This window comes from Myotis davidii, unplaced genomic scaffold, assembly GCF_000327345.1.
Source record: "Myotis davidii unplaced genomic scaffold, ASM32734v1 scaffold464, whole genome shotgun sequence".
Taxonomy (NCBI): domain Eukaryota; kingdom Metazoa; phylum Chordata; class Mammalia; order Chiroptera; family Vespertilionidae; genus Myotis; species Myotis davidii.
The window spans coordinates 783,728-797,006 of NW_006295287.1; the positions used below are offsets into that span (position 1 = coordinate 783,728).

The 13,279-nt window shown below is 52.8% G+C and overlaps 1 protein-coding gene across 1 annotated transcript in view; it reads right to left on the reverse strand.

The window, feature by feature from the left end:
• Positions 1-2: 2 nt before the first annotated feature.
• PLEKHA4 (pleckstrin homology domain containing A4) overlaps positions 3-13,279 on the reverse strand; it is a gene marked incomplete at its 3' end in the record, with an annotated part of 24,224 nt that continues 10,947 nt past the window's right edge. The window contains exons 10-20 of the mRNA XM_015567964.1: positions 12,804-12,851; positions 12,592-12,672; positions 12,029-12,178; positions 11,017-11,115; positions 8,650-8,790; positions 7,323-7,422; positions 7,174-7,250; positions 2,355-2,516; positions 1,693-1,751; positions 367-479; positions 3-91 (exon numbers count right to left, since the gene is read on the reverse strand). Coding sequence (XP_015423450.1) covers positions 3-91; positions 367-479; positions 1,693-1,751; positions 2,355-2,516; positions 7,174-7,250; positions 7,323-7,422; positions 8,650-8,790; positions 11,017-11,115; positions 12,029-12,178; positions 12,592-12,672; positions 12,804-12,851 — 1,119 coding nt within the window. The remainder of the gene's footprint in view (positions 92-366; positions 480-1,692; positions 1,752-2,354; positions 2,517-7,173; positions 7,251-7,322; positions 7,423-8,649; positions 8,791-11,016; positions 11,116-12,028; positions 12,179-12,591; positions 12,673-12,803; positions 12,852-13,279) is intronic.

The window sequence follows — 13,279 nt, forward strand, 5'->3', positions numbered from 1 at the left end:
GATCGTGGGGGCGAGGGCAGCGGGGGCTTGGGGTTTGACGGAGGCGGCGGCACCGGGGGAAGAGGTTCGCCTCCGGGGTCCAAGTTTCCACCTGGAGAGGACGAGGGAGGGGTGAGAAGGGCAAAATGGGGGGCCCGAGGTTCCGGACCCCCAGCTTTTCTTCTCTCCGACCCAGGAGCGCCGGGCCCCACCCCGCTGCTGCCTGGGGTCTAGAACTCCCAAAGGCTGTGCAGCTCTTTCCTCATCAGGACAAAGAATTTCCAGGGGCCCGCGATCCCTTCCCACCGGGAGCTAGGATTCCAGGCCTCAGGCTTCCCCTTCCCTAAAACCGGAGCCCTAGGTCCCCCGCCCGTCCCCCCGCCCCACCTGTCATCATCCGGTGCCACTGCGAGGCCTCGGTGGCCAGAGCTTGAGAGAGGCTGAGGACTCGCTCCCGATGACCTTCGGACATGGGAATATAAGGGGTGGTGTTCCTCGAACTAGAAAAAAAGATTTGGGGGAGACCAGCAGTTAGGACAGTGATTACTGCGGTGCCCCCACGTGTCCTTCTGGGAGTTGTAGTCCTTAGCACGTGTCTTCAAGGACTTTAAAAATATATTTTGTTGATTTTTTACAGAGAGGAAGGGAGAGGAATAGAGAGTTTAGAAACATTGGATGAAAGAGAAACATCGATCAGCACTTTTTTGGCAAGTGGGAATTGGAAAATGTGGAATCTGTGAGGAATGAGAATTGCCTCCCGGCCAGGCGGCTCAGTTGACTGTCGTCCAAGGTACCAAAAAGGTTGTGGGTTTGATTCCCCGTCAGGGCATACACCTAGGTTTCGGGTTTGACCTCTGGGCGGGGCAGATAAGGGAGACTGATTTTTCCCTCTCTCTCCCCCTTCTTCTGTCTCTAAAATAAGTAAAAAAAATATCCTCGGGTGAGGATTAAAATAATAAAATAAATAAATAAAGTCTTTCCTAGGATTTTCTAATCTTATTGGCAGTGTATCAGCCGGAGTTTCCATTCTGAAGTGATATGCACTCTTTGAAAGATGCAATGAAATAGAAGTCTCCTTCCCGTGTCCCTCCCCACAGAGGGCTTTAAAAAGCACAGTCACTTTGAAATCACAGCACCCAAGGAACTCTCAAACGCCCTCGCCAGGGGAAGGTCTCTTCACAAGTTCCACACAAAGGAAATAACACGTCCAAGGACTTTGAACCTGGCCAGGCCGGCATGAAAAGCTACTGTGCACCATGGAATCTCCCCTCCCGTCACCAGTAACTTTCACCCCATTTCCAGATGGTCGGGGGGGAGTTGATATCCAGCCAGGGTTGCAGTTTGCGGGGACTGCTGTTCTCACTGGGGATCCAGGGCTTTCTGATGCCCCGGGAACTCTAGAAGGTTTTGCAGTCATCCTGGTCGGGTGGTTCAGTTGGTTGGAGCGTCATCCCGTAGACCGACAGGTGGCGGGTTCGATTCTAGGTCAGGGTACATGCCCAGGGTGCAGGCTCGATCCCCACCCAGTCAGGGCGTGTACAGCAACCAAGAGATGTTTCTCACTCTCTCCCTCATGAATTTAAAATTTTTAAAAAATAATAATAAAAGGCTGCAATCTGCACCTCAGAACTCGGGGGACATAAATAACAAAGCTACTCGCCTCCCCTTGGGAAATTGATTTATCCGCTCCTTGCGGGCACCCCAGTTCCTTACCTGCTCCAGGACCCGGAGCCTCTGAGCCATTTCTGGGTTCCGGCGTGTCCCAGGCCAGGCTGCAAAAAAAACGGGGCACAGTCCTCCTCACCTGGGAGCCCCCCTTCCCACTGTGAGGGTGAAATGAAGGAGGCGCAGAGAGGGGCTGAAACAGCCTCAAAACACTGGCAATGATTAACTTTAGGGGTAAAGACCCTCCTTCGCCGTAGACCTCAAGCAGACACAGAGGCCGCACCTCGCTTACCTGTGACAAAGCCAGAACCGACCCTGCGGATTCCCCCTTTACCTCACACAGGACTGGCTGGACGGCCTGTGCCCCAAAACCGGCTAGACAGAGACACACGTTTGGGTTCGTTTGACTGAGACGATCCCCTGATTCTTCCTTTTTCTTTTTTGCCTCTGACAACACAGAGTACTGAAAAGAAAGCTCAGGCTTGCAATCTAGACCCTAGAAGCCTAGATGCCTGGTGAGCTGGGGATGTTGTATCTGCCCACCTCCGTCCCCCACCGAGAAGGGGCCTGGACGCTGCCTTTGGCACAAGGGACAAGCCGGGGGGAACTGGGAAACCCGGTTCTGGGTAGGAAGGGAGCACCCCCATTTTCCGGAGAGGGACAATGAGCCTCACACCCCGCCACCCCACCGCCCTCTCTGCTCCCCTCACCCTTTGCTCCACGTCAGGCTGGCATCGTGCGGGGGACAGGGTCCTCCCCAGAGTGAGGAGCCGCGGAGAAGTGGGGCGAGGGAGAGGCCGTCCGCACTCCTGGTTCCTACGGATCCTCTCCAGCTGCTCCCGAGCACTCATCCGGGGCCGGGCCTGGGGGCGCTGGAGGACGAGAAACGCCTCAGGACCCCAAGCTTGGCTTCTGTTTCGTCTCTTCCCTGAATCTCTAAGCCTCAGCCTGCCCTTCCCAGTAAGTTCACCACCTCTGTCCCTCCACTGCCCGGCCCCCCTCCCTCTCCTCTCAGGATCCCCCAGCACTGCACCCTCAGGGCCAAGGCCTTTGAGGCCTGGTCCCCACCCACCGCTCTGCCTCAACACACACACACACACACACACACACACGCACACGCACACACACGCACACAACTCTGAATCAGCCCTGAAGACAACAGGAGGAATAGGATTGATTAAATTGTCCCGAGGATGAGGTCGGGTGGGCCTGAGCGAGGACTGATGAGCGCTGTCTTGCCCTCGGAACCAGGGTGAAGACGCACACAGAGAGAATGCCATGTGCCAATCGGAGCTACGTGGCCCCAAGCCAAGGCACCGGCTAGGAGCCGATCCTTTCCCAGCGCCCTCAGCGGGATCACGGCCCCGCGGACACCTTGATCGTGAACTTCAGCCTTAAGAACGTAAAATGCAAGAGGACGGCGATAACGCGCAAAAGAAATTGTTCAGCGAAAGGAAACCAAGGGTGTGGCCGGACAGCCGTGTGCTGAGCGATTTAGGCACGTGGCCTGCGGGTCCAGTACATGGTCGCAGCAAAAACGGTGCCAACTTGCACTGAAGGGGACAGAGATGGGACTCAGAGAAGACGGACTGGGACGCCACAGGCAGGAAAACGGGCAGAGAGGGCAGTCCGGCCGAGAGCATGTGATCCTGCAGGAAAGGGGGCAGCTTGGACACAAGACACACACCCCGGGAGAGAGCCACATGACCTTGCAATTGTGCGGCCACAAGCCAAGGAAGGGACCTGGAGCAATCCTTCCCCAGGCCGAGGGCATGGCCCTGAGGGCACCCTGCTTCCGGGCTTCTAGCCTGCAGAACTGCGAGTCAACAAACGCATTGTTTAAGGGGAAAAACACGCGAGAAAAAACAAAAAAAACGAAGGGAAGAGAACTCCTCACTGCAGGCTGCAGCTAGAACATTCTAAACACTAGAAACAGCTTGGATCCATCTGTTGCTCACTGTGGGGCCAGTTTTACTCCGATCTGGCCAATCCTGAGTCCCATGCCCACCTGTTGCACACAGTCCCCCGCACATGGCCCTGTGTCGTTTATTTCTTCACGTGGGGCCAGACCACGGGCCCCAGAGCCTGCCAGGGCCCAATCCAAACTTCTACACCTTCACCTGTTTCAAATATAGCCGTCCAAACAGGCAGATATTTTTAGAAGCCTGCCTGTTTTGAATACTCCAGGAAGCTGTGCCCAGCATCTGCTAGCCGGAGGTAAGGTGAACCTGCAGCTATAAAAGACTCCAAGCGGCCCCGGCCAGTGTGGCTCCGTTGGTTGGGCGCCATCCCGTGCACCAAACGGTTGCCAGTTCTATTCCTGGTCAGGGCACCTGCCCGGATTTCATTGGGGCCTTGAGGCCTGGTATGGGGGGTGCAGAAGGCAGCCGATCAATGTTGTGCTCTCACATCGATGTTTCTCTCTTTCTTCCTCCCTCCCTCTCTCTAATATATATGTGTGTGTGTGTATATATATATATATTATTGAATTAGGGTGTGTGTATATCCTATATAATCATCCTATATAATAAAAGCGTAATATTCAAATTGACCCTAATAGTGGAATGACCAGTTGCTATGACGTGCACTGGCCACCAAGGGGTAGACAAGGGAGGAAAAGAGAGAGAAAATATACCCCAAGCAGCTGCCGCCTAAGGAGCCTCCCTGTGCCCTGAGTGCTATCCCCCTGCCCCTTAATCCCCTTCTCAGCCCTCCCCCGCCCCCTCTCCTTGGACAGTGGCTCCCACGCAATCACTCGGGGTCTCAGGTCCTGGCTTCTCCCACCCACGGGCAAACCTGTCCGAACGTGGTCAACAAAGCCCGTGTGTCTACTGCCACCTCGTGGTCATGTCCTTCTCCTGCTCGGCTCTGCACTGCCTGCGCCCCCCGGGCCGGCGCGGAACTGCCCGGCCGGGAGCGGAAGAAGCCATTCCCCGAAGCAGCCCCCACCACCCCTGTCCGTGCTGCACACCGCGCCCTTCCCGGGAAAGACCGATTGTTTGGTATCCATGACAACAAGGAAGCACCGGAAGTGCTCTCAAGTCGGCTAGGTCAGGTCCTCGCCCCAACCGCGCCTCTCTGAGAGCCAGCCAGCCAGCCAATCGGGGCTGGCCCCGCGTTTCTGAAAACCAGCCAATCAGCAACAGACACAAAGCCTCCCCCAGCTTAAGGGCGACCAATCCCTAAACTCTCCGGGTCTGCCTGGCTTAAGCAAAGGAATACATTCCGCCTTGTTTCTGCATCACCATCACCTCCATGCTGGTCCCTCTGCTGGACTTTCCTGCATGGCCAAACCTTTCCACACTCACCCGGCCTCAGTTTACCTATCCTTTAAAGGGCCTCCCAGTCCTGGCTGGTTTAGCTCAGTGGATAGAGCGTCAGCCTGCGGACTGAAGGGTCCCAGGTTCGATTCTGGGCAAGGGCATGTACCTCGGTTGCAGGCACATCCCCAGTAGGGAGTGTGCAGGAGGCAGCTGATCGATGTTTCTCTCTCGTTGATGTTTCTGGCTCTCTATCCCTCTCCCTTCCTCTCTGTAAAAAATCTATAAAATATATTTTTTAAAAAATAAAAGGCTTCCCAATGCTGCCCCTGTGAAATGGCTTGTTGCTGTCAGACTCGTATGAAGATCGCATTCGTGCCTTCCCTCCATCAGACTCATTCGTGGCTGGCCCCCCAACACTTTCCACAGGGCCCGGCCGCTAGAGGGCTCCGTCGAGAGATGTCTAGCAAGTAAGGGAATTTGGGATTTTTTCCTGGAGTGGCCACACCTCAAAGCTTAGGGGGGAGAGGACAGGTGGCAGCTCCCTGGCCTTCGTGACACCCTATTTGGATCGGTCATCTGCCCATGTCTTAGTGGGCATCAGGCTTGTCCTGCCAAGCCCAGGGGGCGTGACTCAGTGGTTGAGCATCACCCTATGAATCAGGAGGTCACGGTTCAATTCCTGGTCAGGGCACATGCCCAGGTTGTGCGCTCGATCCCCAGTAGGGGGCGTGCAGGAGGCAGCCAATCAATGATTCTTATTAGGCCCGGTGCATGAAAATTCATGGGGTGGGGGCGGGGTCCCTCAGCCCAGCATGCGCCCTCTGGCAACCCGGGAGCCCTCAGGTGATGTCTAACAGCAGGGAGTGAGCCTAAGCTGTTAGTTGGACATCCTTCACTGGCTAGCCATGAGCCGGCTTCTGGCTGAGCAGCGCTCCCCCTGTGGGAGCGCACTGACCACCAGGGGGCAGCTCCTGCATCGAGTGCCTGCCCCCTGGTGGTCAGTGCCTGTCATAGCGACCCGTCATTCCCCTATTAGGGTCAATTTGCATATTTCCTTTTTATTATATAGGATGTTTCTCTCTCTCTCTCCCACTCCCTTCTTTTCTCTGAAATCAATACAAATATTTTTTAAAAAGAAATAAAAAGTGCCTAATATTTCTATTTTTATTCTACTCTGACTTGCTCACTTAGTAGATTATTGCTATTTTTAAAAACGACATTTAAATGAGATGTTATTTATAGCTTTTATCCCATTTAATATGAATATTCATACATTTTATTGAAGAAATGTTAATGTGTTTGGTTAAGGATGCTGGGCCAGGCATCACTGGAGATTTTATATAAAATACACAGTGTATGCACCATATTACCGGTCTAGAATCTGCAAAATTTTGCACTTTTTCCCCAATGATTTTTAGAGAGTGGAAGGGAAACAGGAAGGAAGGAGAGAGAGAGAGAGAGACATCAATTGGTTGCCTCCCAAACATGCCCTGACCAGAACCAGGGATTGAACCTGCAACCCAGATATATGCCCTTGACCGGGAATCAAACCCGAAACCCTTTGGTGTGTGGGCCAGCACTCTAACCATCGAGCCACACCAGCCAGGGCTACAGTAAATTGGCTGTTTATGGTCTGCCTCTGACATCCACTAGAACACCAGATTCATAAGGGGAAAAAAAGTGTTTTTTCTCATTTTGTTCACATCTGCGACTTCAGCGCCTAAACACCTCTGTGCGTGAGCACTTTCTTCAGTGATGGAAATGTTTTATCTGGTCCTGAGCAATAGCAGTGTGGTGAGTGTGAGAGAATTTTTATTTTCGTTTAAATTTAAACAGACACATGTGGCTACTGGCTACCTTATCGGACAGTGAGGAGGATATTGAATCAGTATTTGTTGAGTCAATGAATAGATACATGAATGAATGAATGAAGTCCTTACTATATCCAGGCACTATTTCCAACCCTTTCTGGGCATTCATCTAGTTTGAATCCTCACATCAGCTCTAGGTGGTGGGCACTGCTATCAGCTCCATTTTGCAGATGAGAAAATGGAGGCAGAGAGAGGTTTAGTAACTGGCCCGAAGTCACACAGCTTAGCCGTGGCAGAGACAAAAGGTAATCCCAATGTTCTTAAGTCACATTCCCTCTGATCTGGGCTGTGGCCTCAGAACCCCCTCTCCCAGCCTTTCCCCCGAGAGTGGGTGATCCGTGCTGACCAGATGGGAACGTTACGGGATGGGCCGGAGGGGCCAATAGGCTGCCTACCTTGGCTCCTGGCTGTGGGGAGGGAGGGCAGCGACCCTCGGGGCTAGAAGCCTGGGAGATCCTGGGAGATCCAACACCTGGAAGGGCAGAACAGGGCGTGGTGAGGACAGGGGGTGCCATGCGTGTCCCTCCTGGCCCAGGGTGCTCACCTGAGCGAGGGCTGGCAGGGCCCCTGTCTCCCCCGGGGGGCCGCCCCCAGTCGGCCTCTGGGGACCGGGGTGAGCTCAGTTCCAGGGATTCAGGCAGACTCTGGATGGGTGGGGGAAGAGGAATCATGATTATCAGCATCATTATTATCACCACGTATTAAGCACCTGGCAACTGAGACCAGCGCAATAGGATTAAGATCGAAAACCAGCAGCTGGATGACCAACCTCCGCCCGGCCGTTCATTAGCTGTGTGATCTTGGGCAAGTTACTCGACCCCTCTGGGCCACATTTAAACTCCTTTTTTAAAAAAACTTTTTTTAAATATTTTATATATCTTTTTATTGATTTTTTTTACAGAGAGGAAAGGAGAGAGATAGAGAGTCAGAAACATCGATGAGAGAGAAACATCGATCAGCTGCCTCCTGCACATCTACTGGGGATGTGCCCGCAACCTACGTACATGCCCTTGACCGGAATCGAACCCGGGACCTTTTAGTCCGCAGGCCGACGCTCTATTCACTGAGCCAAACCGGTTTCGGCCACATTTAAACTTCTTCTATGAGGATTAAAACCTCATGGAAGGCCCTGAGAATGGTGCCTGGCACAGGGCGGGGCATTATAAGTGGGGGGTTTTATAAGGATGATGCATCTGGCATGGTGCTCAGTACTTCTCCTGTTTTATTAAATCCCCTCAATAAATCTATGAGACGCCTATTCTTATTCTACTGACGCTCAGAGAATTCGGTCAATGACTGATGTCACCAAGAAGGCAGGGCTGGGGTCTGAGCCTAGGGCTCTTCCATGCCTGCTCCGAAGCTCAAGGCAGGCAGCGGCCCTAATCCCGATGAGACAATAGTGGCTCCTGCCCCCGGGGGCTGACTCTGTGTCAGGCACTCCCCAGGCATCCTTTCTCCTCCTTACAGAGCTCCGCAAGGTGGGGGTTCTGATCAGAGTGTCTGGTCAATGTTTCAGCGATGCCTCTCTGGGAGAAAACAGCCCTGGTTTGTGTGTTTGCCAATTACCGTGGTGTAAATAGTCCCACTGTGGTCGATTTCAACAGGACGTCACTGAATGTGGAGCTGCGAAGTGATGCCTGCAGTTGGTCTTTGGGGGGCGCGGCATTGGGGGTGGGGAGTGGGTCCAGCACACCCCTGGCTTACGCTCACATGTAACAAATAAGGAAACTGGGGCTTCCACAGCTTAGGATACTCATCTGAGGTTGGTTAGTTGGTCAAAGGAGAGGGGAAGAGGTGAGTGGGTGGTGCGTTAGGCCAGGGGCAGGTGGGGCAGGAAGCTGGGCATGGAAAGAGAGGTGTGTAAACCTCACCTCTCTCTCTGAAGACTCCTCGCCTTGGAGGGCAGGAGACGGGGAGTCAGGCTCAGTGCTTTGGGGTGGTTTCGGGGGGCCCCCCAGACCTGCCAGGGTGTCTTCCATCATCCACAGCTGCTGCTGAGCGGACGTTCTGTCCTGGGGGTGGGAAAATGCAAGAGGGTTAAAGCTGATAGGCCACAGGCAGGATCTGAAACCAGCTGGGCCGTATTTATGGTCATAAATGGACTATGGCCCTGGCTGGTTTTGCTCAGTGGATAGAGCGTCGGCCTGCGGACTGAAGGGTCCCGGGTTCGATTCTGGCCAAGGGCACATGCTGAGGTTGCGGGCTCCATCCCCAGTAGGGGGCGTGCAGGAGGCAGCCGATCAATGATTCTCTCTCATCATTGATGTTTCTCTCTCCCTCTCCCTTCCTCTCTGAAATCAATAAAAAATAGTTTTTCAAAAAACAAACTGCTGTTTATTTACTAATTGTTTGGCACTAGCAAACATGAGGACAACTGATACTAACCTGGCGTTCAGTGACCTTGCTAAATATGCTTATTCTAATAGTGCCCCTGGAAATTATTTTGTGGGGTTTTTTTGGTTTGTTTTTTGTTGTTAAAAACGTGTGCACTTATTTATTTATCCTCACCCGAGGATATTTTTCCATTGGTTTTCAGAGACAGTGAAAGAGAGAGGGAAAGACAGAAATGGTATCACTGTGAGAGGAATACATCATTTAGTTGCCTCCTGAATGCACGCTGACCGGGGAGAACAGAGCAGGGAGAAGCCTGCAACTGAGGCATGCGCCCTTGACCGGAATCGAACCTGGGACCCTTCAGTCTGCAGGCCGGTGCTTTATCCACTGAGCCAAACCGGCGAGAGCTGGAAACTACTTGGATATTCTACATATATACACACAGTCGTGTCATCTGTAAATAAAAATAGCTTTACTTCATCCTTTCTTGTCCTTATACCTAATTTTTTATTTCATACTTGTACTGTCTAAACCTCTGGTACAATGTTGACTACAACTGGTGATAGCAGACACCCTTGTCTTTTTATTATTATTATTATTATTTCAGAGAGGAAGGGAGAGGGAGAGAGAGGTGGAAACATCAATGATGAGAGAGAATCATTGATCGGCTGCCTCCTGCACGCCCCCAACTGGGGATCAAGCCCACAACCCAGGCATGTGCCCTTGACCGGAATCGAACCCAGGACCCTTCAGTCCGTAGGCTGACGCTCTAGCCACTGAGCCAAACCGGCTAGGGCAACCCCTTGTCTTATTCCAGATATCAGGAGGAAAGTTTTCCATATTTCACTGACCACTACAATGTTTGCTGTAGATTTGTTATAAATACCTTTTATCAGATTAAGGAACTTCCCTTCTATTTCTACTTTGCTGAGAGCTTTTATCATGAAGGGGTGTTGAATCTTGTCCTTTCCCCCCTGCATTTATTGAGACACCCATGTGGTTTCCCCCTATTATTTTGCCAAATGTGGTGAAATACATGGACTGATTTTCAAGTGTTAAAACTAACCTTGCATTCCCATAGCAAACCCAATTTGGTTGTGATGTATTTAGTATTTTCTTCATACATTGCTGGTGGTAAGTAATATTTAACACCACTAGGGGAGGTTAGTGTTACATGGTGGATTTTAGGAAGAAGTTGGGAGAGGTTAATATGAAGAAGTCAGGGCTTAAATCTGTAAGTACACATTTAAGAGTAGAAGTCAATGTCGTTGTTCTTTTAATACATTATTATTGATTTTTTACAGAGAGGAAGGAGGGAGAGGGATAGGGAGTCAGAAACATGGGATCAGCTACCTCCTGCACACACACCCCGCCCGCCCCCCACAGGGGATGTGCCCGCAACCAAGGTACATGCCCTTGACCGGAATCGAACCTGGGACCCTTGAGTCCGCAGGCCGGCGCTCTATCCACTGAGCCAAGCCGGTTAGGGCTATAATAAGGGATTTAAAAGGAAAGGAAACAGCCCTGGCTGGTGTGGCTCAGTTGGTTGATGCATCGTCCTCTACTCCTAACGGTCGTGGGTTCGATTACCGGTCAGGGCACATACCTAGGTTGGGGGTTCGATCCCTGGTTGGGCCACATAGGAGAGGTAAACGATCAATGTTTCTCTCTCACATTGATGTTTCTCTCTCTCGCCCTTCCTCTCTCTAAAATCCACAGACATATCCTCGGGTGATTATAGAAAAAAAGAAGAAAAGGAAGGAAATGAGAGAAGGGGAGGAGCTTGTGATAAAGTGGGAAGTTCTCCAATCTGTGGGCGGGGCTTCCATGCCCCAAGGGTCTCCAGGTGGACCTGCAGTGGAGGATGGGGCTTGAGGGCTTGGGACAGGGACGTCCGTCCGTACCTGGGGGGACCCAAGGTGCAGCAGGTACTCCAGGGCCTCTCTCAGGGTGCCCAGCTCCTGCTCCAGGCCGCTGTACGTGTCCCAAACCCGCTCTCGCTCCTGGGGCCCCAGAAAGGGGAGACACAGGGTTAGCATGCCCGCCCGCTAGATCGTCCCTACTCCCAATGTTCCCAGATGGGGAGGAAGACGGCAAGCCTGGGCCTGGGGTCCTGCGGCAGCACCTGGACTACAATTCCCAAAGGCCTTTTGGCTCCAACGACCGGGAACCCCCGCGCCTATAAGGAACCTGCCCCTCCCAAGAGCTGCTAGTGGAGAGAGAGAACAGCTGTCTCTGAACCCTCACCTCTGTGCTGCCCTGGGGCACACCTGCTGAGTCCTTGGGCTAGTCCAGACCTCACCCCGATGCACTCCTGGGCAGCAGAAACCTCCTCACCCGTAGTAATAATTATAGCAGCGAATATGTATTAGGCACTGCATGTGTGTTAGGCGCCGTTCTTGGCACCCATTTAAGTCTGTGCTACAGGTGCTATTCATGTTCCCATTTTACAGAGGATAATATTTATAGCTAACACTTAACTAGTGCTTATCAGATGCCAGGTACCTACGTGTTAAATATCCATTCGTTTATTTATGTATATTTATGGAATCTCCACAGTGACCCTATGAAGCAAATACTGTATTTTCCACCTCGAGTTTAAGAGGCATCTGATGGGATCTAAGGCCCAGAGGGGTTAAGTAACTTTTCTAAGCTCACACAGCTCCCGTGAGTGGGAGCTGAGGTTCCACGCCAGGAATTCTTATCAAACGCACCCTCCTAAGCCACTCAGTTACGTTCTGCAGCTTCCTGGCTGCTCACGCTCTGGGACAGACAAGAGCACGGGGTTAAAACTCGGGGAGGGGGCGATTCTCAAGAACTACCTTCCCATGAGTCCTTGGGGTTGGGTCCCCTCCAGGAACCACCTGCTGAGCCCTGGGGCCCCCTGGGAGGGTGGGTCCCTTCCCAGATGCTCACCTGAGTCAGGTGACAAAGAGTGGCCCTCACACTGACCAGTCTGTCCTGCAGGAGGCGCTGGCGCCCCCAGGCCCGCGGGGGAGCCGCAGCCTCCCTGGTGGCTTGGCCCAGCTGCTGCCTGGTCAGCTCCAGGGCTGCTTCTAGCTGCTCCTGCACCGAGAGGGAAAAGGATGACCTTCGCCTGGCCAGTGTGGCTCAGTGGTTGAGCATCAACCCATAAGCCAGGTGGTCACAACCCAATTCCTGGTCAGGGCACATGCCCGGGTTGTCTGCTCCATCCCCAGTAGGGGGCGTGCAGGAGGCAGCCGATCAATGATTCTCTCTCATCATTGATATTTCTCTCTCTCTCCCTCTCTTTTCCTCTCTGTAAATTCAATAAAAAACATATTTTTTTAAAAAAATAAAATAGATTAACCTTCTGAAGTCACACCCAGCCCCAGGGAGAGAGAAATAGTGTCCTCCCACATCCTTGTCACCCCACATGCTGGGGATCAGGAAGGGCTAAGGACGGAGGGGGGGGGGGAGGTGGGGGGGCTGGGTGTCTTCCCAGCCCAGAGCCCCACCTTCTCCTCCTGTCTCTGGTCTATCTCCGCCTGCAGCCTCTTCAGGAGCCGGTCCTGCCCACACAACTTGGTCAGCAGGGTCTGAAAAAGGAGAACGGGACCAGATCTGGCTCTTACCTCGCCTCCACCCCCCCCACCCCCACACACACACACCTGGAATATTCTCTCCCCAACCCTGGAACTCAGCAGGGGTAGAATCCGGGAGGACTTACATCTGTCTCCAAGCTTTGGTGGAAGGATGAGTCCAGGGGAGGGCCCGGCTGAGGACGAGGAGAGAAGCCGGGGTCACCGGGGCGGTCAGGGCTTTACTGCAGCTCAGAGCTGAGCCCCGCTCCGCTTCTACCGACAGACACCCCCCTCCTCGTTAGCTCCGTTCCAAGCGTTAGCAAGCCTCAGTAGACCCATTGTCTACCTCTTGGCTTTGGGGAGATACAGCGTGCTCTGTTAACAAAGAGCTATATTATCACTAATGGGAAACATTTAGACATTTCCCTTACTGCTGAGACGAAACCAAGGATGCCCACTACCACTGTTACCGTTTAACACAGCATTAGAGGTCCTACCCAATGCTGTGAGACACAGAAAACAGCCCGGCCAGTGTGGCTCAGTTGGTTGAGCATCATCCTGTGCATCAAAAGGTTGTCAGTTTGCCCAACCGGGTGGCTCAGTGGTTGAGTGTCAACCTATG